Source organism: Gymnoscopelus microlampas (genome assembly GCF_963454915.1).
Source record: "Gymnoscopelus microlampas genome assembly, chromosome: 11".
NCBI classification, from domain to species: domain Eukaryota; kingdom Metazoa; phylum Chordata; class Actinopteri; order Myctophiformes; family Myctophidae; genus Gymnoscopelus; species Gymnoscopelus microlampas.
The window spans coordinates 31,538,739-31,564,934 of record NC_139948.1 but is presented as its reverse complement, the minus strand read 5'-3'; the positions used below and the strand labels follow the sequence as shown (position 1 = coordinate 31,564,934).

The window sequence follows — 26,196 nt, the reverse complement described above, 5'->3', positions numbered from 1 at the left end:
TAATCTTAGTTTAACCGTTGAACTCACATATACAATGTGTACTCTGAGTAGCGTGATATCATATAAATATATGTGAAATATGATATTTTGCCGGTACGCAAAATATGATATTTTAATATAGGAGTAGTCTTCTACAGTGTATTAAAGAGAGCGAGGTCATCAGAATTACTACAGGGGGATGCCAATTCATTGTGTGATATTAACTTTTTTTCCACATGTGCTTGAACCCTAGAATCCCTATTCTGGGGGGAACATATGTCGAAAATAGCTGATGGTCAAGCTCACAAGGTGTCGCGCTGTGAGGTGTTGCAAGCTTGTACATCATAGCCTATTTTTGGCAAAGAGGTTTGGGTGTAGACTAGAGGGGGAAAAGAGCAGGCCAAGTACAGCGCCAAAGGTCAAATTTACCATTGAGGGTTTACGTGGTTAAATGTCTGAAAATAGGCTACAGATGAACTAATCCAATATATTAATAGAAAAGATCATGTGTAAACAAAAACAAACAAAAAAAACATTAACTTACACACAACACTGATGATAGTGCTGCTGTCAAACAAGTCTACTATATAAGCTAAATCTATGAAAAAGTTCAGTATGCAGCACAATTTTACTCAATATGTGGTGGGGGTCCCTACTCCCTAGCTGCTTCATCTCACTCCTCAGGAGGGGTCACATTGGCCTGAAGAACGTTGAAGACGTCTGGTCTAGTACAGTGGCTCTCAACTTGCGGGTCGGGACCCTTACATGATTTTGGGGGGCGTGAGAGGCAAAACAATGACAATAGCCGATCTACAAGCTCACAATGCCTTGCAACAAGAGGCGTTGTGAGATTGTAGATCTGCTATTTTCACAATATTTATTTGAGGAACCGAGTCTGTAATGCCTCAACTCCTACAATTCCAAGTGCTTGTCAGGTGGGGGGGTCCACAGTTCAAATATGATTTATGTTGGGGGGTCACTCACAGCCTGAAATATATATCTGAAATGAAAACACTGAGCAGAAGCCAGTCAGTTACATCAGAGCTGATGCTCTGGAGCGCCAGCTCGCTGGACCAATAGCATTCGGGGGTGTTTAAAGGCGTCGAGGGCACGCGGTGCTTCCTTCACTTCCTAGTTGAAGATGGCGGATGAGAATGAGACAGCAGCGATGTCGGAGAAAGAAGACGCAGAAGACCACGGGCACTGCAGCGACTGTGAGAACGAAGAGCACCACTTTGACGATGGGTAAGGGCGCCGTCTGGGCTCGAATGCAGTGGCATATTGTGTGTCATGGTCTGGCACACTTTAGCAAAGCGAGCCGAGGCGAGGCAACTATTAGCTCGGTGGGTCGAGACTAGAGTCCGAACAGCCTTGTCCCGCCCACTTGGCTTTGCTCTATTGGTTAGAAATGGCTGGTCGCTTGCCTGTTCTCTGCGACGATTGGACGACGGTGCGTTCTTTTCCTGGTATGGGCGGGACTTAGGGCCGGTTTCATTCCGGACTCTCTCTTTTCCCGGTGTTTCGACCAGGTGGGCGTGGTTTTGAGGTTGGGTTTAGGCATAGAATAGTTCCTGTGAGGTTAATGGTTAGGACTAGACTAGGCATAGTTTTTGTGAGGTTAAGATTAGGGTTAGGTTTAGGCATAGTTTTAGTGAGGTTAAATTTAGGGCATATAAGCACGCCCACATGGGCGAAACACCAAAGAAAGAGGGAGTCCCGGTTTCATTCTTCCTTGCTTTTGATGGCGAGGAGTCTAGCATAGAGAGGAATATTAAAGTTGTTTCAAACCTCATTTTGCGTTCTATTGCACGACGGTGGCCTGTACCGAGGTACTCTACTAGAGAGCTCAAGTCCAGTGTTTTAAAGTTGACACTATTCTATCCTCCACGCCACGGCCCGTTGATCAAACAGATGCCGTTTTGTGGCAACCAACCCCCCCAGCTGACATGTAGCGACATAGCATGCTGCTTGCTAGCTGTCAAACCCTATTGTCTATGTTGTCTACTGTCTAGTCTGCTGTATGTATGGCGATGGCTGCATTTTAAAGTGAAACCAAAACGAAACGCACACCTAAGCACAATATGCAGATGGATGACGTTAATTGTCATCCGTGTGGTCTTCTTGTTCACGTTGTGGGTGAGTCGATGCGATGGAGCCGCTGTTTGGACCATGATATGCACCAGAAGCACGGTTTCTAATGCAAACAGGCAACCCAGTTGACAGTCACGCTTTATTTAGTCAGTGTTGCATGGACATCGCCTTTTGATTCGCACTGGCTAACAGTTAATGGCCCGACTTGCGCACTGATGACAGTCATGCACTTGTATGTATGCACCAAGGCGTGTCTAACGGTATATCACCGTAAATAATTCTCCATACCGTTTGAGAACACAAATTGGGGGTGGGGTAATGAGTGACCCTTGGGGGCATGGTAGTTGTAAGCCCATTCATTCATTGAGCATATCTGTGATCGTGTCGTTAGTCGTTACATCATTTTGCATACCCTGCACCTAAGCGCATACCCCCCCCCCCCCCCCCAACACACACACACACACACACACACACACACACACACACACACACACACACACACACACACACACACACACACACACACACACACACACACACACACACACACACGAAACAAAGAATGTGTTCTGGATGATGAAATGGAAGCCAGTCGAACAAGCCATTGAATGTTTTGTTATGTATTGTCCCTATATGTGCTCTGACCTCTTGTACATATATGTGTATACACTCTTGCCCTGGGATCATGTGATTGGCCATCTGTCCTGGTGTTACAAATACAGGCCACTGCCTGGCCTATCTCCCCCCTTGGACGCTAATGAGATTATCCCATATTCTCTGTAAGTATGCAGACTCCCTTGGCCCAGAAGATGGAAGAGTTGGGTGGGGGTTTGTAGCTTTCTAGTAGTAGCTACTTTATTTTTTCCCAGAAAAGGGGTTTATGACTGACGGGCAGTGGATGCAGTTACACAGCTACCATTTGAAAAGGGGTTTTAATGTGAGGGGCGATCACACAGACGCATTCCTCACCATTTTTTTGCCATAATTGTGCTTGTGGTAGATATGTCTCGCTCGTATGTAGATGTATGGATGTAATAATTGATGTCCCTTTTTTGTTTTATTTTGAAAGTCTGTCCCAAACAGATTGATACGTTTTTAAACAGTTTGAAGGACATGTATTGTGTCTTTCCTGTTTCAGTGACAAGGGTCTGGGGGATGACACTGGGGCTAAGAAGAAGAAAAAGAAACAGAAGAAGAAGAAGAAGTCTGGAGCCACAGAAGCAGTACAGGACCCCCTTGCCAAGGTCAGTGTTGGGTAGAGCTTTGTGTTCAGTTCAGATGTTGCTGGAAATGGCTACACAGACAACTCATTCTATTACCTCTTCAAAGCAACCTCTCGAAAGAGAGAATGGTATCTGTGCAGATTTTTGTGTGCCCTTCAACGCTTTATTTCCTTCATAACCTTCTGAACAGGTAAACTCATTGCCAGCTGATAAGTTGCAGGAGATCCAGAAGGCCATAGAACTGTTCTCGGTAGGCCAAGGCCCTGCCAAAACCATGGAGGAGGCAAGCCGGAGGAGTTACCAGTTCTGGGACACACAGCCAGTGCCTAAGCTAGGTATGACATTTCATATTTCACAGCTATAGGTATCCATTTTAAGAACGTTGCAGATTTTCCCTCTGAATTTCAAACTCACTAATGTATGTGAGCCCCCCCCCGGTAATCAATAAAGTGTAATTTAATCGAATACAAATGATTCTGCTTTGTATTGTATCATTTGAGACACACTTTTATGTTCCTTTCAAGGGGAGATGGTGACGTCTCATGGCTCCATTGAGCCTGACAAAGACAACATTCGTGAGGAGCCCTACAGCCTTCCACAAGGATTCGGCTGGGATGCGCTTGACTTGGGAGACCCTTCTGTGGTATGGAAGCATGTGTACACACACAAAAGCATGGATATGCCTGATTCATCATTATTCTACTGATGTATCAGAACTGACATTTAGGACACATTTGTAATTTCAGAACTGACATTTGTATGAGAACTGACATTTAGGACACATTTGTAATTTCTTGTTTAGTAACAGGAGTCCCGAGTTGGTGTTGGCTAGTTAGTCCGTACTGTCGCATCGCATTGTTTAGTAATGAGTTATTTGGTTGTAAACTCACGGTAGATTTCTCCCTGTTCTCTTGTTTTTGTAAAAACCTCTTTGATCTCATTGTATTTCAGCAGTATACCTGTTGGGCCTCCATTTATTGTCAGCCCTGGTTATGTGGGTGTTATCTTCGTACAATAGAATAGTAAGAACACAGTAGGCACTAGTTGCGTGCACCCGGAGGGCATGGAGGTAAAACACTCTGCCCTGGCTTGGCTGGACCCTCCAACGAACATTATTGGCAGTGTTCTGTAGGAAGCCTGCAGGATTCCTTGTTGCCACACTAGCAACTACTACTGGCTGGTCATGGCTGTTGTAGGGAAGATCTGCTCTATGGCTCTAACTATCGTTTATTTTCATAGAGGTTATTCTATTTATAACTTTTTTGATTTATCGAAAAATCGAGAAGCACGTTCTTTTGGATAATTGTATTAATTAATTATATATCAACTAAATTACTTAAATTCTATAGTTTCTTTTATGACTAAATTGATAATTTTAATAAACCACTTAAGCCCTATTTTATACTTCGTTGTACAAGGGTGCTGGCAGGTCGCTCAAAACGAGAGCGATTACCAACAGAAGCATATTGGGTGATTTTGGCACATTTCTGGGGGGCGCTACCTACACGTTTAGCTGTGTTGCTCATTCCACGATTGCATGATCCTTACAAGTTATACCTCATTGTGAAGGTGAATAATCAACAATGTTGTCAAATACAATACCAATTGGTATTATTGAAGGGGAGAAATAATTGGCCGAATTTGTTTCAGAACTTTTTTTCAGGACTTTAGGTGACTTTATTAAGGTGGCCTACTTTGTCTTTCTGTTAAGTTTGTATTAATTTTCAGCCTTAAAAACCTGTGTTTTGTGAAATAGATTATGTAAATGTATATTCTGTAGAATTAATGCAGTTCCCCAAATGAACTTCCTCTATCTGTTAAACCAGCTCAAGGAGCTTTACACTCTTCTCAATGAGAACTATGTGGAGGATGATGACAACATGTTCCGATTCGACTACTCCCCTGAGTTCCTGCTCTGGTAACCATTACTGTTTGTTTTCCCAGGTTGCCATTGTAAAATTAATCTTAATGCAATATTTGGTATGGTGTGGTCATTTATTGTGTAATATATTTGTATAAAGTTTGTGCCATATCTTTTTCACACAGAACCAGGCAAACCTTTTCTATTATTTTGAATTTGATATAGGGTGATAATGTTGTATTTGACTCATCTTCTGTCTTTCCCAGGGCCCTGCGCCCTCCTGGTTGGTTGCCACAGTGGCATTGCGGGGTCAGGGTCATCGCTAACCAGAAGCTTGTGGGATTCATCAGTGCCATCCCTGCCAACATTCGTATCTATGATATGTAAGTGAACTCTAATCGAATGAGGGAAAAATATGATGGCTAAGTAGTGATTACTGAAATGTAATGGAGGGAAAAGTATTTCATAATGTATATCAATCATTGAGAAAATAGTACAAATGCTTTTCCTCAACCATCAATTCACTATCAAGCCAATTGCGGTGTAGAATATTATTATAGATTTTCATGCATTGTTCCTTTCATTCAGAGAAAAGAAAATGGTCGAGATCAACTTCCTTTGTGTCCACAAGAAGCTTCGTGCCAAACGAGTTGCCCCGGTTTTGATCAGAGAGATCACCAGACGGGTCAACCTGCAGGGCATCTTTCAAGCTGTCTACACTGCTGGAGTGGTGCTGCCTAAACCTGTGGGTACATGCAGGTGGGTGAGATGGATAAAAGCTCCTCATATATAATGCGTACATAGATACCCTCTTCTGTTCTTCATGCTCTCCTTTGCTCAGTTAATTTACAATTCTGTTCTCAGCTTTATTACCATGAATATTCTAAATAAAAAAGAGATGGGATAAATGTAGCCACGTATTGAAGGTAGAAGTCTGTGACTGACTGATGTACACAATACTCATAATCGGTGTATGACAATGTGTTGGTGTTTCCAGGTACTGGCATCGCTCTTTGAACCCCCGTAAGCTGATTGAGGTGAAATTCTCACACCTGAGCCGGAATATGACTATGCAGCGCACCATGAAGTTGTACCGTCTGCCTGAGGTTGGTGAATGCATGTATTCTGACTGCGTTCTATGCACCACTGAGTCTATTCATCATGGCCTTCATCAGCCTCACATGTTTTATGCCTTAGTTATATCCCCTCCACTTTCCCTGTCCTCTCTTCTCCAGGCCACCAAGTCTGGCCTGCGGCCCATGACAAAGAATGATGTGCCAGCAGTACATCGCTTACTCCTTGGATACCTGAGCCAGTTCCACCTGGCGCCCGTCATGAATGAGGAAGAGGTGGAGCACTGGCTGCTTCCCCAGGAAAACATTATCGACACTTACCTGGTGGAGGTAACACCCATGTTAAATTATTCAAGAGGAGAAAGAATGCATGCAGTGTATTGAAGACATATGCTGCATTCACACTAGCCGTGACAAAAACTGCAAAACGACCAAACGTTACAGCTACATTGCTGTTAAGTCGCCGCTGAGGGGTTGCTCAAGCCACACTGCGTAAATGAAAAGGGTAGGGTTAAATAGCACAGGGAACTGGTTAACGCCAATAATTAGGTGTTCTTCCTTGTATGGAATGGAGCCTGAATTGTGTGGGGAGAGAAAGGGAGTGGAAATGGTGAAACAAACACATATGATTGATTGACGCTTAGTTGCGTCATTGGAGTGCATAACAATCATTTGTAGAGTGTCACGCCAGCCACACAGCGACAAGTGTCGGGTATGAGTTTGTATCTTCACATCGCTGGCTTACCTTTAAAATGACATTAGCCTGTCGCTTTGTTTCTGCTAGTGTGAACGCAGCATTGCTCATGCACCATGAAAGGTTTACAGGGGCTGATTGTTGTTATTTTGCCTGCAACAGACTGATGGCGGCAGGGTGACTGACTTCCTGAGCTTCTACACACTGCCCTCTACCATTATGAACCACCCTGTACACCGCAGTCTGAAGGCTGCCTACTCCTTCTACAACGTGCACACCACCACCACGCTGTTGGACCTGATGTCTGATGCCCTTATCCTGGCCAAATCGGTCAGTAATTCTCCAGTCTGGTGCTGGGAGTTGCATTATGTATTCATGTCTGTTTGTTTGTTTGTTTGTTTATTTATTTATTTATTTATTTATTTATTTTCTATATCCAGAAAGGGTTTGATGTCTTCAATGCACTGGACCTAATGGAAAACAAGACTTTCTTGGAGAAGCTGAAGTTTGGCATCGGAGATGGGAATCTACAGTATTATCTGTACAATTGGAAGTGTCCCAGCATGGGATCAGAAAAGGTATGTTATGAGGGTTTTGTATTTTGCATGCTTTTGCTTTTTTACAGAGATGTAAGTTGAATTGAAGGGCTGTTAGGACCTGGATGGAAGGGCAAGTTGGACAGGAATCGCTGAAGTCTGTTATGTTAAGATGCTTAATTTACCATACCTTTGATGCGTTAGGGTTACTGTATCATTTCAGTAGTTTCAGACTAATGGATTTGATTATGTTTCCATGTTTTAAATGTGCAGCAAGTGATATTTTTATGTTAAAATAAGTGTTAGCTTTATATTCTGATTGTAATCATTGCTATAGAATGTTTGTTCAGTAATGGGGGTCTCCCCATCTCTCCAGCTCTTAAGTAAACAGAAAATAAATTTTATGGCCAGGACACCAATGTTATCCTATCAGGGGAGAGAACTGATACAGGATAAACAAGTGCAATTGAAAGTGCTGACATAAAGAAATGAGCAGACAAAATTGGAATTGGAACAATATCAAATTGAAGTTGGTGAATTGGTTCTCTCTCCCGATTAGCTGAAATTGGTACATTTTAGCAAATTGCTTTACTAAAGAGCTGGAGAGGCAGAGAGAACCCTGATGTGAGAATGAGCATCAGTCTATTTTAAATGTGTAATATTAATTTACAACTACATTAGAGAAATGCTCACACACGTATGTACACATCATTAAATGGAATGTCCACATCAGTTTTTCGAAGGCAAAAGGTATTTTGCCACTAAAAACATGCAGTCAATAACAGAAATGTTTTGGTAAAAAAAACATCCTCAGTCTGCCATCCATACAATGAATACACTTCTCTTTGAGCATTATACAAACATCATTAATCTGCGACACTTAAAAGTGTAAATATTATTTTGCTATGTGGTCTTGCCACCCATGTCATGTCCAGTTTTTCAACAGCTCACAGCCCTGTGGATATGTGGTGAAAGTGTCACATTGATAAGCATCACAATTAAGACTGTGGTCATCTTAAGCCTCTCTGTTAACTCTCCTCTATTTATGATTAAATGATTAGAAATATACCTTCTATATAGAAGGAAATCTATTTTGAATGTCTTGAAATATATTTGTGAAGAACATGCATCCACAGTCCAAAATATACTTTTGAATAAAGTTTTGGTTTTGTCCTTTTTTTTTTTGCACTATGGGCAGCATTGGAATCATATCCATGTTTTCCCATGTCCCTGTTGTCTAACATTATGACACAGATATAATAGAGATAATAGAATGTTTGTTTGTATCAACACTTAAGCTACCATTAGACTATAGCAATGATTACTATCAAAATGTAGAACATTTTTGTTTTATTTTTTGTTTTAACCAACAAAATATCACTTACACTACCTTAGTGACTAGAGGACAACACAGAGGTATTGATGCTTAGTTAATGATAGCAGAGAATTTCTCTAGACTCCTTATATGGTCACAGATTTACCTTTCTATCTGCTTTCCGATTCTATCTGTTTCTTGATTCTTTCACTGTGCTACTGACTGTTAAAAGCATAATCCTCTTTTTTTCCCTCAGGTTGGTTTGGTACTTCAGTGACGTCCTCTTTTAACCCCAAACAAGAGTCGCCAATAGGCCGGCCAGGATACCCATACCAACGCACTGACCACCTGACAGATGGACTGACTAACTTCCTGCTTCAGGAAGGGAAACCCACCGCCCATTTTTCTTTTTGACCAGTTGAACTTTGACCTGCACTACCGCTGCCAGGCAGGGAGTGGGGAGAGTTGGTCCTTCCTTGCACTCTTTCTCCTCCTTCCATCACATGGACCTTAAGCCATCGTAGTTCACCATCCCGGACATCCCTTCAACATCTGAAAGCTGTCTCGATTGTACGATACACACGACAAACATGAACAGACTGCACATATATTATTGTTACACCAAACACACACTGTTGGCATACCTATGAAACGTCAATACCGTACTACATGTAAATAATATGAAGAAAATTAACAACAAAATTATCCCATAACACATTCACACTCACCTAACCTTTTATCCTGTTCCTAAATGTTGGAAATGCTCTTTTCATTTATTTTTGCAATGGAAAAACTGTCATGTTTTAGAGACTAAAATGAACACACAAATCTAAATGTTCCAAAAAATATTTAAACAAACAAAATAATCAAGAGGAGGCGAAAAATACCAGAAGTGGACACACGACAAGGGCTTCTGTCAAGACTTTTTGTTTCATGCTTGAAACTGCAGATTTGCCATCAACCCCAATAATTTAACGAAGTGTTGCTTGGAAATCTCTCAACTCTCTGCTTGCTGAAGATGTACAGATATATGCGGGAATCAACATTTTGTCTTTTGGAATACTCCTTCCAGTATGTACTAACTTTCATGACCCCCTCCCCCCTCCAGCTTGCTACACTAACAGAAGAAGCCCTGTTCAACATCAAGTCAAATGGTTACATGGACCATCTCAGTTACTGAAACACATATGTACGGACAAGTTTGGACATTTCACAGGGGTGTGGGGGTCCAGAAGGGCTGTGGTTGGAGGTTTACTGAATGGTTCATGAATGTTAGAACTGATGATTAAATGTGTCAGGGACTCCAGGACATCACGCAGGATGGGTGGGATTGGGAAATAACCCCAGTTAAGTGTTTCTTATGTAAAATGTTGGTTGGAAATACAAAATGAAAAAGGAAAAACGGGTCTCATGGTATTTTGTTGCAGGACATTGGCAATATGTGAAGATGCAGGTAAAATATAATTGAGCAAAGATAAAATCTAGAAGTTGCTGTTATTTTTTTGTATAGTTTGTGTGGGGTTTGATATTTGTGTTTGCACTGAGGGATATCCCATTGTTGACTCAACAATAGGATTAAATGGCTGTGACTCAAAGCAATAAGTATTTTGTCTGTGTTCCTATTACCTTGAGAACTGATATGCTTAAATCTGGTACTCTCCACATGGACAGTTAAAGAACTTAATGTGATGAATAGAAATATACATTAACTGCCGTTTTAACATTAAGTAATTAATGTGATCTCATCATTGGAGCAAAAAGAGACTTCATCAAGACCTTGGTACAGGTGAGAATCCAGGTCATACATGGCCACTTGCGCTTCTTTCACACACCACGGGGGGGAGCCATTTGAGTCAACGCATATCATTGCAACAAAAAAACGCATGGGGTTCCCGATGCTACTGCAGCAGTGACATTGTTAAGCCAGACTCAAAGATCTACAATGCTTTGTAGATCTGAAAGTTCAGCACGGAGTCATTGTGGCTTGACTAGATCATTACTTTCTCATCACCCCTCTTCATATTTACGTTATAGATGTAATGTTTTGTTGCACGGTTTGCACCAAAAAGAAAATAACATGTATTTTAATTCATTGCGAGCAGCGAACATACAAACAAACCCTTTGTTTTCCTTGTGAAAGGGTGGCGGGCGCGACCTCCCACTAATCTTGGCGTTGTTTGTTTGGATCAACGTAACCTTGCGTCACCACCAGGCTCCACAGTACAGCACGTGTGGACTGTAAAGTCTGGCTTTTGGTGTCTATTCACTGTTCAGTACGCAGATCCGTTGTAGAGCCCACCTACTGCAGCTGATCATTTCCACTCACATACGTGCGCATTAAGACCGTTTCCGTATCTGCTCTAGACCGGATCTGCAAACGGCAAAGAGAATTGATCCCAGTCTAAAATCAGCCAGACAGTAGGGTATTGTGAAAGGCTAGTGTAGTTGTCCGTCAGACATGGGCGTTATTCATATGAACATTTGAGTTATGTAAGAGAGTCAGCCTATAAATCTAAGGGTGAACTTGGGGCAGACGCGGAAGTGAGACCGAATGAGCACATTTATTATTACAGTATCACTATGTGGCTCACTGTAGTTGTTATTTGTGTCGCTATCGCAGTATTTCTGCGGAAATATGTGTTTACCACCCCTGGACCGAACCCTTTTGGTCTCGATACTCGCGAACCGTTGAAACCAATGGTCCATGACATGAAAGAGAAGAATAAAGTGCTGAAACAAGGTGAGTAGGCGTTAGATAGTGTTTTTGCGCTTTTTTCTTACAGATATGTATGGCATAATAATCCACACAATGCAAAAAAGATAAAGGGGCTTATTATCATATAGTCTCATATTTATTCCAGCGATCCAGCTTGGTCTGCTTTAGATTCATGTTTAATTTATACTTGGTCTGAGTTGATCTACAAGTTCACTATGCATTGTTATTTGTAGGTGTATAAACCAGGGTTCATGAGAACATGATGGAATGGCTTGTTTCATAGAGGCAGTGTGCTCTATGAAGGCTGCAGAGCTGACCCTCTACCTCTCTTATCTGTTGTCTAAAATGAATTGTCTTTTATCACCATTGTCATCACACATGTTCCCAAGACTAGTTTTTCAGGTTCCACATATTTGAAGTCTCACTGTACGTTAGATAAAGTGCCTTAAATGGTTTACCCATACAACTTTGTTGTACGTCTTGGTAACTTCAAGTCTCAGCTTTAGTTTAAAAATGTGTGGGCTAATTGCTTATTGATGATGATAAATGCCTTTTATATTCATTTATTTTAAAATGTATACATATTTTCTTATTTCACACACACACACACACACACACACACACACACACACACACACACACACACACACACACACACACACACACACACACACACACACACACACACACACACACACGGACATACAATGCATACATACTATAATGTTTTGTTATCTTGGAAGCATTGGAGGACTTGTTCCCTCAATATATTCCCTGAGAAATATATAAAAGTTGAATGAATAAGCAACTACTAGTGTAGTAGTAGTAGTACAGCACTACCCACACACCCATCTGACAGTTTTCTATTTACCACATTGTGGTAACACTTTCATAGGTTTTTTGGCCACTAAAGTACCTGAAAACTTGGATGCCGTTGTCATTGGAAGTGGAATTGGTGGGCTTGGGATAGCCGTACTTCTGGCCAAGGTTGGGAAGAGAGTTCTGGTTCTGGAGCAGCATGATCGGGCAGGAGGCTGCTGTCACACTTTTACTGAGAAGGGCTTTGAATTTGATGTTGGTAAGACTGGTCCGCTATTGTATTATTGTTTTTGATATGTTGCTATTATATATATATATCACAGATGAGTATCATTTATCCCCTGTGTAGTTTGTGACATGATATTATTTATGCATATTGACCATATTTCTATTGTGAATCAAAAATGTCCATGTTAAATATAAAGATTTAAAAAAGTCTTATTAAATCTTTAGCTCATGTGAACTGCTGTGCCCTGATATAGTCTGTCTTCCTCCCACACAGGAATTCACTACATTGGTGATTTGCTAGAGCACAAGCCCTTCCGCTGCATGCTGGACCAGATGACCAATGGACAGCTGCAATGGGAGCCACTGGAGAACCCCTTTGACCAAGTGGTGATAGGCCCACCTGAAAACAGGCGCTATTACCCCATCTATAGTGGTCGGGACCGGTACCCCCAAGAGTTAAAGAAGTGCTTCCCCGGAGAAGAGAAGGCCATCGATGAGTATATCAAGTTAGTCAAGGTAGGATGCTTTTACATGTGAGACTGCACTAAGTGAGTATTTAATTATCTTCGCAGGCTGTCAGGCTTGAAGGCGGAGATTATGTTTTCACCCCTGTCAGTGTGTGTGTGTGTATCTGTGTGTGACTGCACAGCTAATCTCTGATAATGCCGGACTGGTTGGCATCAAACTTTGCATGCTCACTCCCTGTAGGCTTAGGAAGACACTCCACCCCAGTTTTTCTTTTTCAAATTGGCCCCATGGTGGCGCTGTTGAACCATAGGTCATACAATACATTTAAAAAATGCCCCTGGATTCCTTGGATCATGGTGCAACTCCCTATGTAAGCCATGCTAAATTCTGCCTAACTAGATTTTCCGCCATTTTACATTTTCTTCAAAATGCACTTTCTGCTACTACTCCTACAGATTTTGTTGAAAGCTTAGCTGAATTGGTACATATTATATCTGGAGTCATTTGCTAAATATGTATCATTCCAACTTTAATATTCCAGAATTTCTGCATCCTTGCAGAAACATGATTTCACCAGATGAGATAGAAATTATTTTGTGAGTGACAAAGAGTGTCAAACAGGGTTTTGATATTCCATACCTTTTGCCTTTTAATGAGCTTCAAATATTTGTCGGGCGTATTTCTTTCACAAGCGACACCATATATCATCAACACAACATCCAACCAACCAAATTGGAATTGCCTGTTGAGGGGCCTCTATTGAGCGCACCTTCAAAAGTGCTGTCATTTCTGGCGATTGGGGGTACCACAAAAGTGAAAAGTCGCCCTGTATGGCATGTAAATGCTACCCCCCCAGCTTCCTTGATAGAGTCCTGACAGCTGCAACCCATGACTTATGCAACCCAGCCTGGTGGAGATATGCACGTTGAGGAACGCATATCCTCAACGCGCTGGGGTTTAGGATACTAAACCCCAGAAAGGTGTTTAGTGTGTGAGAAGAATTGAGAAAGGAAAGTGTTGAATGTGTTGCTGTATTATGTGGTTTGAATAAGAAAATAACATCGCAATTTGTAATTGAAACAATTAATTTGAACCCTAATACTGTAGCTAGTAGCTACAGTACAAGACTGAAAGCTTTGCAGGATCATAAAGCTTATTGGTCAACGATGGTCTGGCCCATTTTCTTGTTATCTAAGCCTCAGCCTTTGCTCTAATGACACTTCATCACAGTTGCACTTTGATGCAGAAAGGCCACATTTTGAAATGTACTTTCATTACTGTCATTCCTCTAGAGCAGGGGTCTGCAACAGGCGGTCCGGGATCCCTGGGGGGTCCTCAAGAGTTACTACAGGGGGGCCGCATTAATTGACACAACACTGAAGATAGTGCTGTCAAACAAGTCTATTAAGAAATTTATGAAAAAGTTTAATCTGCGACACAATTTTATACAATATGTAGTGGGGTCCCTGCTTCATCTTTTTTTCAACTTTATTTTACTTTATTTTATTTATACAGGACACCGTATATTAATGAACAATACATATCATATCAATATAATGTAAATACACCAGACTTAGCAATGATGCAAATTCTCATCCGCAGTCCCCACAAAATAAAACGATAAAACAAGCAACAATAGAGCACATTACATTACACAAGGAAAACAAAACAGAGGTACAAAACGGGTACAAAAGGTGCAAAGTATACCCATTTAATTTTTACTTGACTCATTTGTTATAAGACTAAAAAATAGCAGCGTTTTAGAGAACAAAAAAATATATATAAATAGATAAAATAAAATAAATATATATATATATACTAAAGTAAGTTGTATATAACTTTCAGCTAAAGGGTCCTCAGCCTGAAAATCATTGAAGACCCGTGCTGTAGAGGCCAAAGGTTTGTGAAGCAAAGGTCATGACATGGACAGACGTGTCTGCTACTGCTGCAATATATTAGAAAGATTGCATAATGTTGGACAGACTGACTTCATTTTTGCACATGGTACAATATCAGGGCAATGCAGCTTGGAGTATGACACAATACATTGTTTTGTGATGGACGACATATATAGGCTGCCAAATAGTTACTGTGCTATAGACCAATTATTTGTTTACTAACATTGAGACTGGACGCACAGGTGATTGTTTCACGCAATCAATTCCCAACCTGTTGTTTTGGGGTGCGCTGGTTTCAGCACACCCCCTCTTCTGTGTTGGCTAGTGAGGCGCGTCCTAGCGAGACCTGACAGAATGCGTTTCATTGCACGCATACTGGTTGCACGCATACTGGTTCTTATCAGTGTGACGTTAAGGGGTCTATTAGTGAATGTTTTGTAGCTGATGTCAGGTCCGTAAAAACAAGAAACAGTCGCTGCACACTTGTATCAAGAATCAACTTAATTGTAGCTACCGGTGCACAATTATTTATTTAGGACATAGTGAACATAAAGAACGAGCCTTTCGACATCAAGGCTGCCTTCTTCATGGTTCTAACGAAAATGCTGCTTTGCTGTTGAAACATTGGTTCTTTTAGTTCTCGATGTTCTAAATAAATAATATGCATTGGAGCTACAACAATCATGCAGCAACTCTTTTCTTGTTTTTGTTGTTTAGCTTAGTTTTTGTTAGTTGGCTGGCACCTCAACACCTTACACCTTAGGTCATCCTTCCAATTATTAATTATTCCAAAGTTCCATCCCAGTCTGTACACATTTTTTGTAAGATTCCATATTCACTAATGAAAGGAGTATTGTTACGTTTTCTTACTCTATAAAAAAAAATACTCAAGTAAAGTTTTCATGTTTGTCTGTACATGTCTTTGTCAGTTTATGCATCCGTCAATAGCAGCTGTCTATCTGTCTGTTTTGTGTGCAGAAAGCAGGGCGCAGTGTTTGGCTCCTTGCGCTTCTGAAGCTCATCCCCAGCCCTCTGGCCAAGTTCCTGGTCTATACTGGCCTGGCCAAACGTTTGTCTTTCTTCTTCAAAGTTGCATCCCGCAGCCTGACAGATGTTGTCAACGAGTTGACTGAAAATAAGGACCTCAGGGCAGTCTTCTGCTACATCTTTGGCACCTATGGTATGCTAGGAACCAGTGTTATTGGCTAAATTAATGTATATACACCCAACGGAGAAACTGGGCTAACGTTTTCCAACTTTTCCCTTCAGTGTGTTGGCTTCACTTCTAATTTTTCTTGCACTATAAATGATCCACAGGCAATATGCCCAAGGATACCAGTTTCTCCATGCACAGTCTACTGACCTGCCACTACCTGCACGGTGCATGGTACCCCAAAGGAGGTGCCAGTGAGATTGCTTACCACATGATCCCCATCATAGAGAAGGCTGGGGGTGCTGTTCTAGTCCGTGCCCCGGTCAACCGCATTTTGTTCAATGATGCCAAGGAGGCTTATGGTGAATATGAATCTTTGCTTAAAATAATTGGATGCAAGAGCAGTTCAGTTGCATTTAGCCGACACAGAGAAGCTGATTTACTGTGTTGTTTGGTTTCAGGTGTGAGCGTGATGAAGGGTCAGGAGGAGATCCATATCCACGCTCCCATGGTCATCTCTGATGCCGGCATCTTCAACACCTACCAGAAGCTGCTGCCAAAAGAACTCCAGGCCACCCCAGGTTAGGGAAGACCTAGGACTCAACAGAAAAAATGAAATATCTACTGTATATATCTATAATTATCTAATAACTTTTATTGAACTTTGTTCATGACGTGTTATAATTAACCACAACATAGACGATCTAAGAGCTCACAGCATGTGTGATCTGTATTTTGAACTTGCAGATTTGCTATTTTGGTTGTGCAATATGGGTGTACATGTATAAATTAAGCATAATTGTAGAGCTGCTAGTTTATTTGTGTGTGTGTGTGTGTGTGTGTGTGTGTGTGTGTGTGTGTGTGTGTGTGTGTGTGTGTGTGTGTGTGTGTGTGTGTGTGTGTGTGTGTGTGTGTTTTTGTATTTTTGTAACTCAAATCTTTGCTTCTGGGGATTATATGTATTTGGCCACGGACCCCCACATCTCAAAATATTTTGTTCCAGGGACCCCCAGATTTAAAAATGTATATATTCGAATATTTAAAAAAAAAAAATTGCCAAAGAAATCTAAAATTACACAGATGCGTTAATTTGTCCATTTGCATGTGACTGTACTTTGCAGGTATCCAGAATCAGCTGAGTATGATGAAGAACGGTGAAGGTGGTTTGAGTGTTTTCCTGGGGTTGACTGGAACCAGTGAGGACCTAGGCCTCAAAGCAGACAACTACTGGATATTCACTGAGAACAATTTCGATGAGCTGTATGTAGCCTTGTGTATTTTTCATTATCTCTTTTCACTCTCGGGTTTGTTTTTCTATACTTTTGCCAATTTATGATCATTCAAACTATTTAATGGTAAATAGTAAATGGAGCATTTATATAGTGCCTTTATCCAAAGTGCTTTACATTCACAAATAGACGCATGCGAGGCACCAACCTGCTCATCAGGAGCATTTAGGGGTTCAGTGTCTTGCTAAAGGACACTTGGACATGTAGTCAGCTTTACTGGAACATGTAATCTTTGTGATATCTGTCATGGCATCGCTGTCTACTTCTGAGTGTGTAAGGTCAATGCTTGGATGGACTTTGAGAATGTGATTTATTGCTGTGATGTAATGCCATGAGATAGCATCTCAGTTTCATTCCTGCAATGATTTTGTAATACTTCCCAGCAGTAACTAACCTAAACCAATTGAATTATGTGGCAATGGAAACTGTTTTAACCCATTAAATGCGGGAACGCATCTACAAATGTCTTCTAAATCCTAACCGGTTTCTGAAAAACCTTTTCATGTCAAGGACCCCCAACATGATTATGTATTTGGCCGCCGACCCCCAAATCAAAATATTTAGTTCCAGGAAACACCAGAAGCAAAGATTTGAGTTACAAATGTTCGCTTTGAAAATATATATATATTCAAAGATTTGCAAAATCTTTCAAGATTCAAAAAAAAAGAGGCAGATGTACAAGCTCATAGCGCGGCAGTCAGTGCATCACTATGAGCTTGTATATCTGCTATTTCTGAATAGCCAAAGAAATTTAAAATGACACAGATGCGTTCCCGGTCTTAATGGGTTAAAAGGGATGATTACCTGATGCAAAATATTATAGCTTCAATTATATTGTGTTTGCACATTAACTGTGTCAAAATATTTACCGAACCTACCTGTCTTCTTTTTACAGAGTGGAAACATATTATAACGGAAAGGCGGAAGACTCGGCTAAAAGTGTTCCCCTTCTATTTGTGGCCTCTCCATCAGCTAAAGACTCCACCTGGGAGGAAAGATCACCAGGTCCAGAAACTTGATGTATTGCTCTAGCTGATGAAGAGCCGTATTGATTTATTTTGTCCTGTTTTCTGAGTTTGACAACTCACGTAATCTGTCTCTCTCTCTCTCCATTTACCCAGGCAAGTCCACGCTGAGTCTGGTCAGCTTTGCCAAATATGAGTGGTTTGAGGAGTGGAAGGATGATAAAGTGACCAACAGGGGACCGGACTACAAAGACCTCAAGCAGGCTTTCATTGACTCCATTCTGGAGGTGGTGATGGACGTCTTCCCCAAGGTTACCAGGGACAAGGTGCGTCATTCTAATATCGAGCAGAGCAGTTGCGTAGGCCCTAAAACTCTTTTATGTGGCTTATTCATTCAGTTGTCACATTATATAACCTTATATTCAATTTGGTCTCTCAGAGTTCGGTTTCCTATTTTTCTTCCCTCTACCTGTAGATTGAGTACATTGACTGTGGTACACCCATCACTAATACACACTACATTGGAGCCCCCAAGGGTGAGATCTACGGAGCTGACCACGGTATCGCACGCTTCAGCCCTGAGCTCAACGCTACTGTGAGACCCCTGACTCCCCTGACGAACCTCTATCTGACAGGTCAGCATGTCTGTGCCACCACCATTACCCGGAACCTTGTTTTTATTCCCTTTACACACAATGCCATTATTTTCGTCATACAGTAAAATCAATATCGAATGTGTATGTTTTAATGTAGGAAACATTGTGTTTTTCAATTGCAGGCCAGGATGTGTTTGTGTGCGGCTTCGCTGGTGCTCTTGCAGGGGCTCTCACCTGTGGCTCGGTCCTTCTCAACCGCAACCTACATCTGGACGCTATTGGCTTGGCCAAGAAATCTAAATTTGTTCAATCCAAAAAAGAAGCTTAATTACTTGTCAGAGACTCAACTTTCCGAATGCTAAGCAATTAACCAATACAAGGAACTCAGAGCTGAAGGATACACCTGGATGGTCACCTCACCTGTGTGATCTTATCAGTTGTGCTAACTAATGAATAAAGGAACAATAATGCTACACCAAGGAGGTTAAACGTTCCATACAAAACTGTGCAAAAAATGTGTGGGTTTCTGTTTATAGTAGGGTATAACTACTTATTTTTTATTCAACTTTTGAGTACTTACTGGATGAGCAATGTGTGGAATTTAACATATGGGATGGTTGCTCATTGAATGGCTACCTCATTCATCTAATCTGAGATTAACTGTTTAATTTGTATTATAAATGCCTGTTCCTTTTGACTTAGATCTCATAAGTCACGCAAATACATTAAATCGTTTTAATGTGCAGTGTACTGGTACAGTACTACATTACATCATGTGGATTCATCAGGGTAATTGCACCACAACTAGACTTCATTTCTTGCAGCATACATTGTCATGTTTTGTGTTTTTGTAATGTGTATTGACTCAGACTCTCAGGCACAATAGCAATGTTTATAAACATAGCCCTGGGACTAACTTATAGATAACTAGCCTCCACGTAGTCTGAAGGAAAATCTGTCTATGCTCTGGAGTCGCAAAATGTGATCTAAACCTGGAAGTTTAGTCAACAACTGTCATCAGAGTTCTATGCAGAATGGCATGGTTTTGTTGGACTATACATGTTGATGATCACCCGAAATGTGTAACCAAAATACCAGAAGCTGCTAACACTATCTGTTGGTGCCCAATATGTTTGCAAGCTTGTTATATTAGAGAACGCCTCTGTATGTTTCTCACCTGCCCTTACCTGCTCTGACAGGGTTTTGAATGTTTGTATGCAGTTAAAACCTTGATTGCATTGTTAATAATAAATATTTCATAATTATTATATTGTAATATTCCATTATCACAATCATCACCTGTTGTAGTCTAGTCAGTGATATACAATGCTCTCAAGCAGCCCCTTCAGATGCCAGACCACTGGCATATGAAGGGAGAGAGGAAGCCAATGTTTCACTTTTCCCATATTTAAGCGGTTTATAACAATTGTGCATTATCACTCAATTAAGACTGTTGTGGGTGGAGACAGGGGGAGTGACTCAGAGACAGAGCAGTCCATGATTATTGATTACCAGAAGTTTCCAATTGTCTAATTGTGCTCTTCTCTTTAGAATTATGTGGCTACAGTAGTCATGCCTACACAGAGAGACAGATATAAAGGACTTTGATTTAAACACATACAGTATCAAGCAGCAGACCCAAGGCTGGGTATAGACTTGGTGCAGCGACATCTAGTGTAGCCAGGCTGATCCAGACTGATTATTACTAGTGTGGGTTATCCAGAGAAGACTGATTATTCTGCTACCCCCTCAGTGCTGTTTGGTGCCCTCTAGTGGCAGATACATGTTTTTGTTCTCTTTCCATTTAGGTAAGTACATTTGTTTCACCTGGGTGCATTTCTCCTTTCAGACATGTCGCCTTTCCGACGTTGACTAACCCTATACCTAACCCTAACCGCACGCGGAAGCCACTAGTCGGAGTGGTGAGATGTCGGAATGGAAGGAGCACCCCGTTTCACCTGGTGCTATTAGAGATTATTAGCCCCTTTAGTTAATTCAGCCACAGTCAGAGGAGGTAGCTTTTTTTCCAACGTCGGTGCAGTTTGTTTATTCCCTTCAGAAGCAAAGTTTGTAAGTACATCTGTTCATGATCACATTGCACATGTTCTGCATGTTTAGTTAAATTGTGAGTTTTTAAGCATCAAACAAGGTAGTAGTAGTACTACTTTTATGTTCTTGTTTCTGTCGGATATTTGGGTTGTTGTGCCATGCTTGTAGCTTCTGATTTGTGTTTGATTTTGTTACATTTGAGTACGTAGGTATTATAGCCTACTTTTATTGGTTTAGCCACCTATATATCTGCTGGTTTACTTGCCTTGTTAATAAGAATACAGGAAGGGTGGGCACTAGGAAAAACTGGGCAACATTTTTGGGGGGAAGACTAGGGACTGGAGAAGAGTAGGCACCAGGAAGAATGGACTTGCCCGGGAAGACTGGGCACTAGGGAAATGTGGGCACCAATACAGAGTGGGCACCAGACCTCATTATGCCTAACCTTAATCCTAACCGTAACCTCAGTAAAACGATGCCTAACCCAAACCTTAATACTAACCCTAACTTAAGTCAAACCATGCCTAAATCTAACCTTAACCCTAAACTAACTTCAGTAAAACTACTGTAGCCTATGCCTAACCTTAACCCTAAATCTAACCTTATATGTATGTAGTTGCATTCTGAGTTTGTGACACCCACAACACTAGAGGGGGCTACCATGATCTGGTACTACCCAATTTTAGAACAAACATGGGAAAATTCTCATTCTACGAATACATAAAAACCACAAAGGAAACGAGTCTCCAGGACCTTTTGTGTTATTCTTTTAGTGCCTGGATCCTTTTGGTGCCTGGATTTCCCCTAGATCATCTGAATGTAGTTGTATTCCAGTAATATGCATACCAGACTTCAAAGTGTTCCAGTTATCATTTCCCCTAGTGTCCGCTGTTCTGAGGTCTGTTGCCCACTCTGTTTTGGTGTCCAGATTTTCCTAGTGCCCACTCTTCCAAGGTGCCCAGTTTTCCCTAGTGCCCACTCTTCCAAGGTGCCCAGTTTTCCCTAGTGCCCAGAATGGCTTTGTGGCCACATTTCCTGTTATCTTGTAAGAAAGAACAGATTTTACTGTGTTCATACCCGTAGTCATACTTTACTTGGTTTATGCTTACCTGTTCGGTCCCTTCCTGTTCGCTATATGTGCACTTATGTTACTGTGTAAAAGAGAGTTTGTTTTAGACTATTTCATATATTATTCACCTGTTAAATGTCCATGCTATGTGTAACCTACACATGTCCTTTATTTCCTTTTATGTAGTTTCACACAGCTTCTATAAAAAATACGCCAAGTCAGCTCCTGTCCGTCACTGAGGACCTCTCCTGGGATGTGCAGACAGCGGGTGGTGAAGAAAGCACAACAACGCCTTTACTTTCTCAGGCAACTGAAGAAAGCTGGCATGGGTCCCAAAGTCCTAAGAGCTTTCTATAGATAGAGGCACCACGAGAGTATCCTGCCTGGTATGGCAGCTGCACCGACCTCAACTGCAAGGCAATGCAAATGGTTGTGTGGACAGCCGAACTCATCAGTGGATGTTATCCCCCCCGGTACGACGAACGCTGTGTCAGCAAAGCTAGAGGAATCAAGGATCCAAGCCATCCCAACCACAGACTGTTTGAGATGTTGCCGCATGGTAAATGGCTAAGCAGTCTCAGCGAACTACCATACATCCGGGGCTGGGATGAAAGAGTCTAACCACCACCTGCATGACCACCACTAGGTTGGACACCACCCATAAGGCCAGATGGACTGAAGTCGTCAATCCACTTCACCCACTCCAGCCGCAAGGTGTGGCAGGTGTGGCCATCAATCAGCTGACAGGCAGAACCCCCCCCCCCCCCCCCCTTTTTTTGGAAAATTTGGTCAGAGGTTTTTACTTGGCCTCCAAGGAGTGTGCATACACATGTAGTGCCTCAACAAAACCCGGCCTCAACAACACTGCCAATCGGGCTCAGCTCTATTGGCACGGTAGGTTGTGCGTCGGTTTGTCGAGTGGGAGTTTGGGGTTTGATCCCAGCTTGGCGCAAATCACTACACACAGTTTTGTGCTGATCGGTCCAACAGTGCCGAAGCTGCTCACAGATGGACACACGGACGGATAGGGGCGAAAACATAGTCTCATAGCCGCGCCTTCGGCCTGGTGGAGACAAAAAATAAAGGCAGCTCATGCCTAGTGTTGATATGCCAGTGTGAGGAGGGCATTGAGTAATAGACTAATAGATGTTTTTTGTTTTTTTAAATGCAATTTATTAGGTTCAAGCCACAGTACATCAAGTAACAGAATCACTTCTGCTCAGATAGAACCTCAATTTTGTTACATAAATTCAGAACCCCCCTCAACAATACCAAAGCGCCAACAAAAACAAAACCATACAAATTTAAACACAAACAAAAAATATAGAACATAGAACATGGAAACTTCTTCTATCTTTGGTCTTGTAGCAGTAAGTGGAGCTGTCAGCACTACTTGACTTGTTGCCTAATTTGTGCTGAAGAATAGATCATTGAGTCAATGTGTTCTGATCCTGTGCTTGTGTGCACCCTTATTCCTTATAGTGCTGTGCAACATAGCGACATGGTGACTTGCACTTGATAATGTGAACAGTGGGAGGCAGTGTCGCAGCACCAAGGTTCACAGCAACAGAGGTAGACCATGAAATAGACACCTTTTAAACAATGACTTTTGTAAGAGGAATCTAATTATATTTTAAATAAACAAACTTAAATAGTTAGTCAAGGAGTTGCAGGCGTTCCATTTTATGATCAATTCATTTATGTCGTGTCATTCCTCTGCAAGGCTAATTTATATCTATCATACATTCCCACCTGTTAGACAGTGGCCAGTGTAACCACAATCTTATTGGTTTAATGGCAGTGGTGGAAAGTAACCAAGTACTTGTACTCAAGTACACTACTAAGTACAATTTAGAGGTATTTTTTACTTTACTGGAGTATATACAAGCTGCATTGTGAGCTTGTAGATATGCTATTTTCAAAAGATTGTCATTCATTTTGAGAACTTGAAATGGGACATTTTGCCTAATGAGTACTTTTAAGTATATTGATGCTAAAACGTTCCTACTTTTGCTCAAGTAGGCCTACATTAACTCCGGACTTGTACTTGTATTAAACAAAAATATTTCTACTTTGCAGTATTGCTACTTTTACTTAATTTAAAAAAAGAGTACTTTTCCCACCACAGTTTAATGGCAATTACTCACAATTCCTTTGTGACTTGACTTTACTGTGTAGTGTGTTCTCATGTGTCAGTTGCTGTGTGTGTCCCAGTCCTGGCCCCTCCATGTGGCATGCCGAGGGGAGGGGGTTGTATTTTTAACGGGGACAGCAGTGCTCGCCCTACATGGGCTGTAGCGACGCACTGATGTCCAGGTCCGTCGTTGCGCGTCCATCGCAGTGCATGTAAGTAGACTGTTGTATACAAAGTTGTATGAAACTTAACCACGATTCATTCGTATTTTGTTATCGGTCATCATCTCTCTACGCTTCGGGTTTATGGCGTGTTGCTCATGCAGGCAACCGTTATTTTTAATAGTCTGTTATTAGTTGTCAAGTCGCATGTAACCTTTACAGCAGGCTACGTCTTTGAATGAAGAGTTCAGAAAACAATGGTTTGTAAAAATAAATAGGGGGGGGCGCTAATGTATTTGATGAACATACAATGTTTATGTAGTGTAACCTAACAATGGAGCTCGCTTGGTGGCCTTAGTGTACCAATTACGGCATTTTACGACCAATTTAGGTAATTGACCAAATTTGTCACGCTGGTTTAAATAATTCCCAAATCTCCTATCGCCCTGAAACACTCGTCATTTACACAGTGTGCACAAGTCGAAGCTTTAATATCTTTGGGCATTTTCTTTGACAGTGGGTTAGGACTTAATAAAACTGTTATTTGAATGTGATGAAGATGAAGTGTTGGACTTGTGTCTTAGAAATGTCCTTGATATAGAATTGATTTAAGACATTTTAATCCTGTACAGTTATAGTAAAATGCAGCAGAATTAAGGCTATGGTGATTTGAATGAATTGGTCATTTTTAACTTGTTAACTTGTCTCCCATTGTTCACACTGAACTGTCATGCTGGTATCTGAGGTGGTGTATCATAAAATAAAATAAAAAATGGTCTTGGTGGTGAGATAATGCATTGCAGAGGGCCTGTGTAATATATCAGTCAAATGCATTGCAATGCTGTACCAGAATCTGCTGAGGACTGCTATGTCCTAAAACATTTTAAACCATGTTAAATGTTGTGGTTTATGGGGCTGGGTAAAATGTAATGCCATAGTGTTGTGTAACATGCCAACCTCCATCCAGATCTCACAAATTGGTCAAATCCCTTAAGATCTCAGGTAACTCAAATAACTGCAACATCACAACCATGGCCAAAGAGTTACTTGGGACAAGGAATTGCATCATATGGAGCTGGGTTTTATGCATCCTGCAGAATATGTGTGCCAGTGATGTCTTTTATGGAGCTGCCTGTGCAATTATCAAGATCACACCTATGACCCTAGCATGCAATGGCCTTCCTTTTAGCCCTGCACAAACTTCCTTCTTGAACTTTGTTGTATTGGGGCTTCATATTTGAACATTAGTGTCCTTTCAATGAAAGTGTCCTGTCTCGTTAGGGAAAGGGCCATGTGTGCTCATCTACAGGCTTTAGCACAAGCTAGTGTCAGCTATAGTGTCACTGGATTAGAAACTAGTGATCTATGCTGAGCTCCAACCTCATCAATGTCTGTCCTGCCTATCAAAGTTAGACTGACATTTTACCAGCAAAAACACTAAGGCAGAGACAGCATTTTGAAATATTATTTTTCTGTTCGGAGAGGGATATGTGGTTAACACATTATGCACACTCGCATGCACACACACGCGTGCACACACACAACTGCTTCCTGTCCTTGTGATCTTGTCGGCTCATAGGGATCATTGCGTCTGACTGCTCAGCTCATTAAAGCTCTGTGTCACAGATTTACACTCACCTGCTGAGGCCACAATCCGTTTGAGTCAAGGCCTCGGTTCATTCAAAATTATCATCAGACTCCTCATGACCACGCTACTACATGCTACCTTTTCCTAGGGTTGTTTATGATGCATTTGATACTGTCAGAGAACTACAAACAGTTGTCAATTTTAACATTAGTCCTATTGTCTCTTTATTTTTTGCAAAGGGTCAACATTTGTAACCACCTGTTTGATTGAATTACAAAATGGTATCTATTA

The 26,196-nt window shown here is 41.4% G+C and overlaps 3 protein-coding genes across 12 annotated transcripts in view; all 3 read left to right on the top strand.

Annotated features, from left to right (window-relative positions):
- Positions 1-1,114: 1,114 nt before the first annotated feature.
- On the top strand, positions 1,115-10,351 carry nmt1a (N-myristoyltransferase 1a). The gene is made up of 12 exons (XM_084071693.1): positions 1,115-1,224; positions 3,209-3,314; positions 3,484-3,628; positions 3,818-3,936; positions 5,120-5,211; positions 5,421-5,537; positions 5,743-5,913; positions 6,152-6,260; positions 6,390-6,557; positions 7,084-7,251; positions 7,362-7,499; positions 9,029-10,351. The coding sequence occupies exons 1-12, from the start codon at positions 1,121-1,123 to the stop codon at positions 9,047-9,049; spliced, it is 1,458 nt and encodes a 485-aa protein (XP_083927819.1). The 5' UTR covers positions 1,115-1,120; the 3' UTR covers positions 9,050-10,351.
- A 909-nt stretch (positions 10,352-11,260) lies between these two features.
- On the top strand, positions 11,261-20,169 carry LOC311054959 (all-trans-retinol 13,14-reductase-like). Its single transcript, XM_084071007.1, has 11 exons — positions 11,261-11,512; positions 12,384-12,566; positions 12,810-13,051; positions 15,880-16,081; positions 16,219-16,416; positions 16,516-16,635; positions 17,176-17,314; positions 18,239-18,348; positions 18,465-18,634; positions 18,784-18,943; positions 19,087-20,169. Exons 1-11 carry the CDS (start codon positions 11,353-11,355, stop codon positions 19,230-19,232), a joined length of 1,830 nt encoding a protein of 609 aa, XP_083927133.1. The 5' UTR covers positions 11,261-11,352; the 3' UTR covers positions 19,233-20,169.
- Positions 20,170-20,834: 665 nt separating this feature from the next.
- Positions 20,835-26,196, top strand: part of svilc (supervillin c) — a 35,903-nt gene continuing 30,541 nt past the window's right edge. For all 10 annotated transcript variants that reach the window (XM_084072273.1, XM_084072272.1, XM_084072267.1 and 7 more), the window contains exons 1-2: positions 20,835-20,974; positions 22,209-24,368. The gene's annotated coding sequence lies outside the window, so the exon portion shown is untranslated. The remainder of the gene's footprint in view (positions 20,975-22,208; positions 24,369-26,196) is intronic.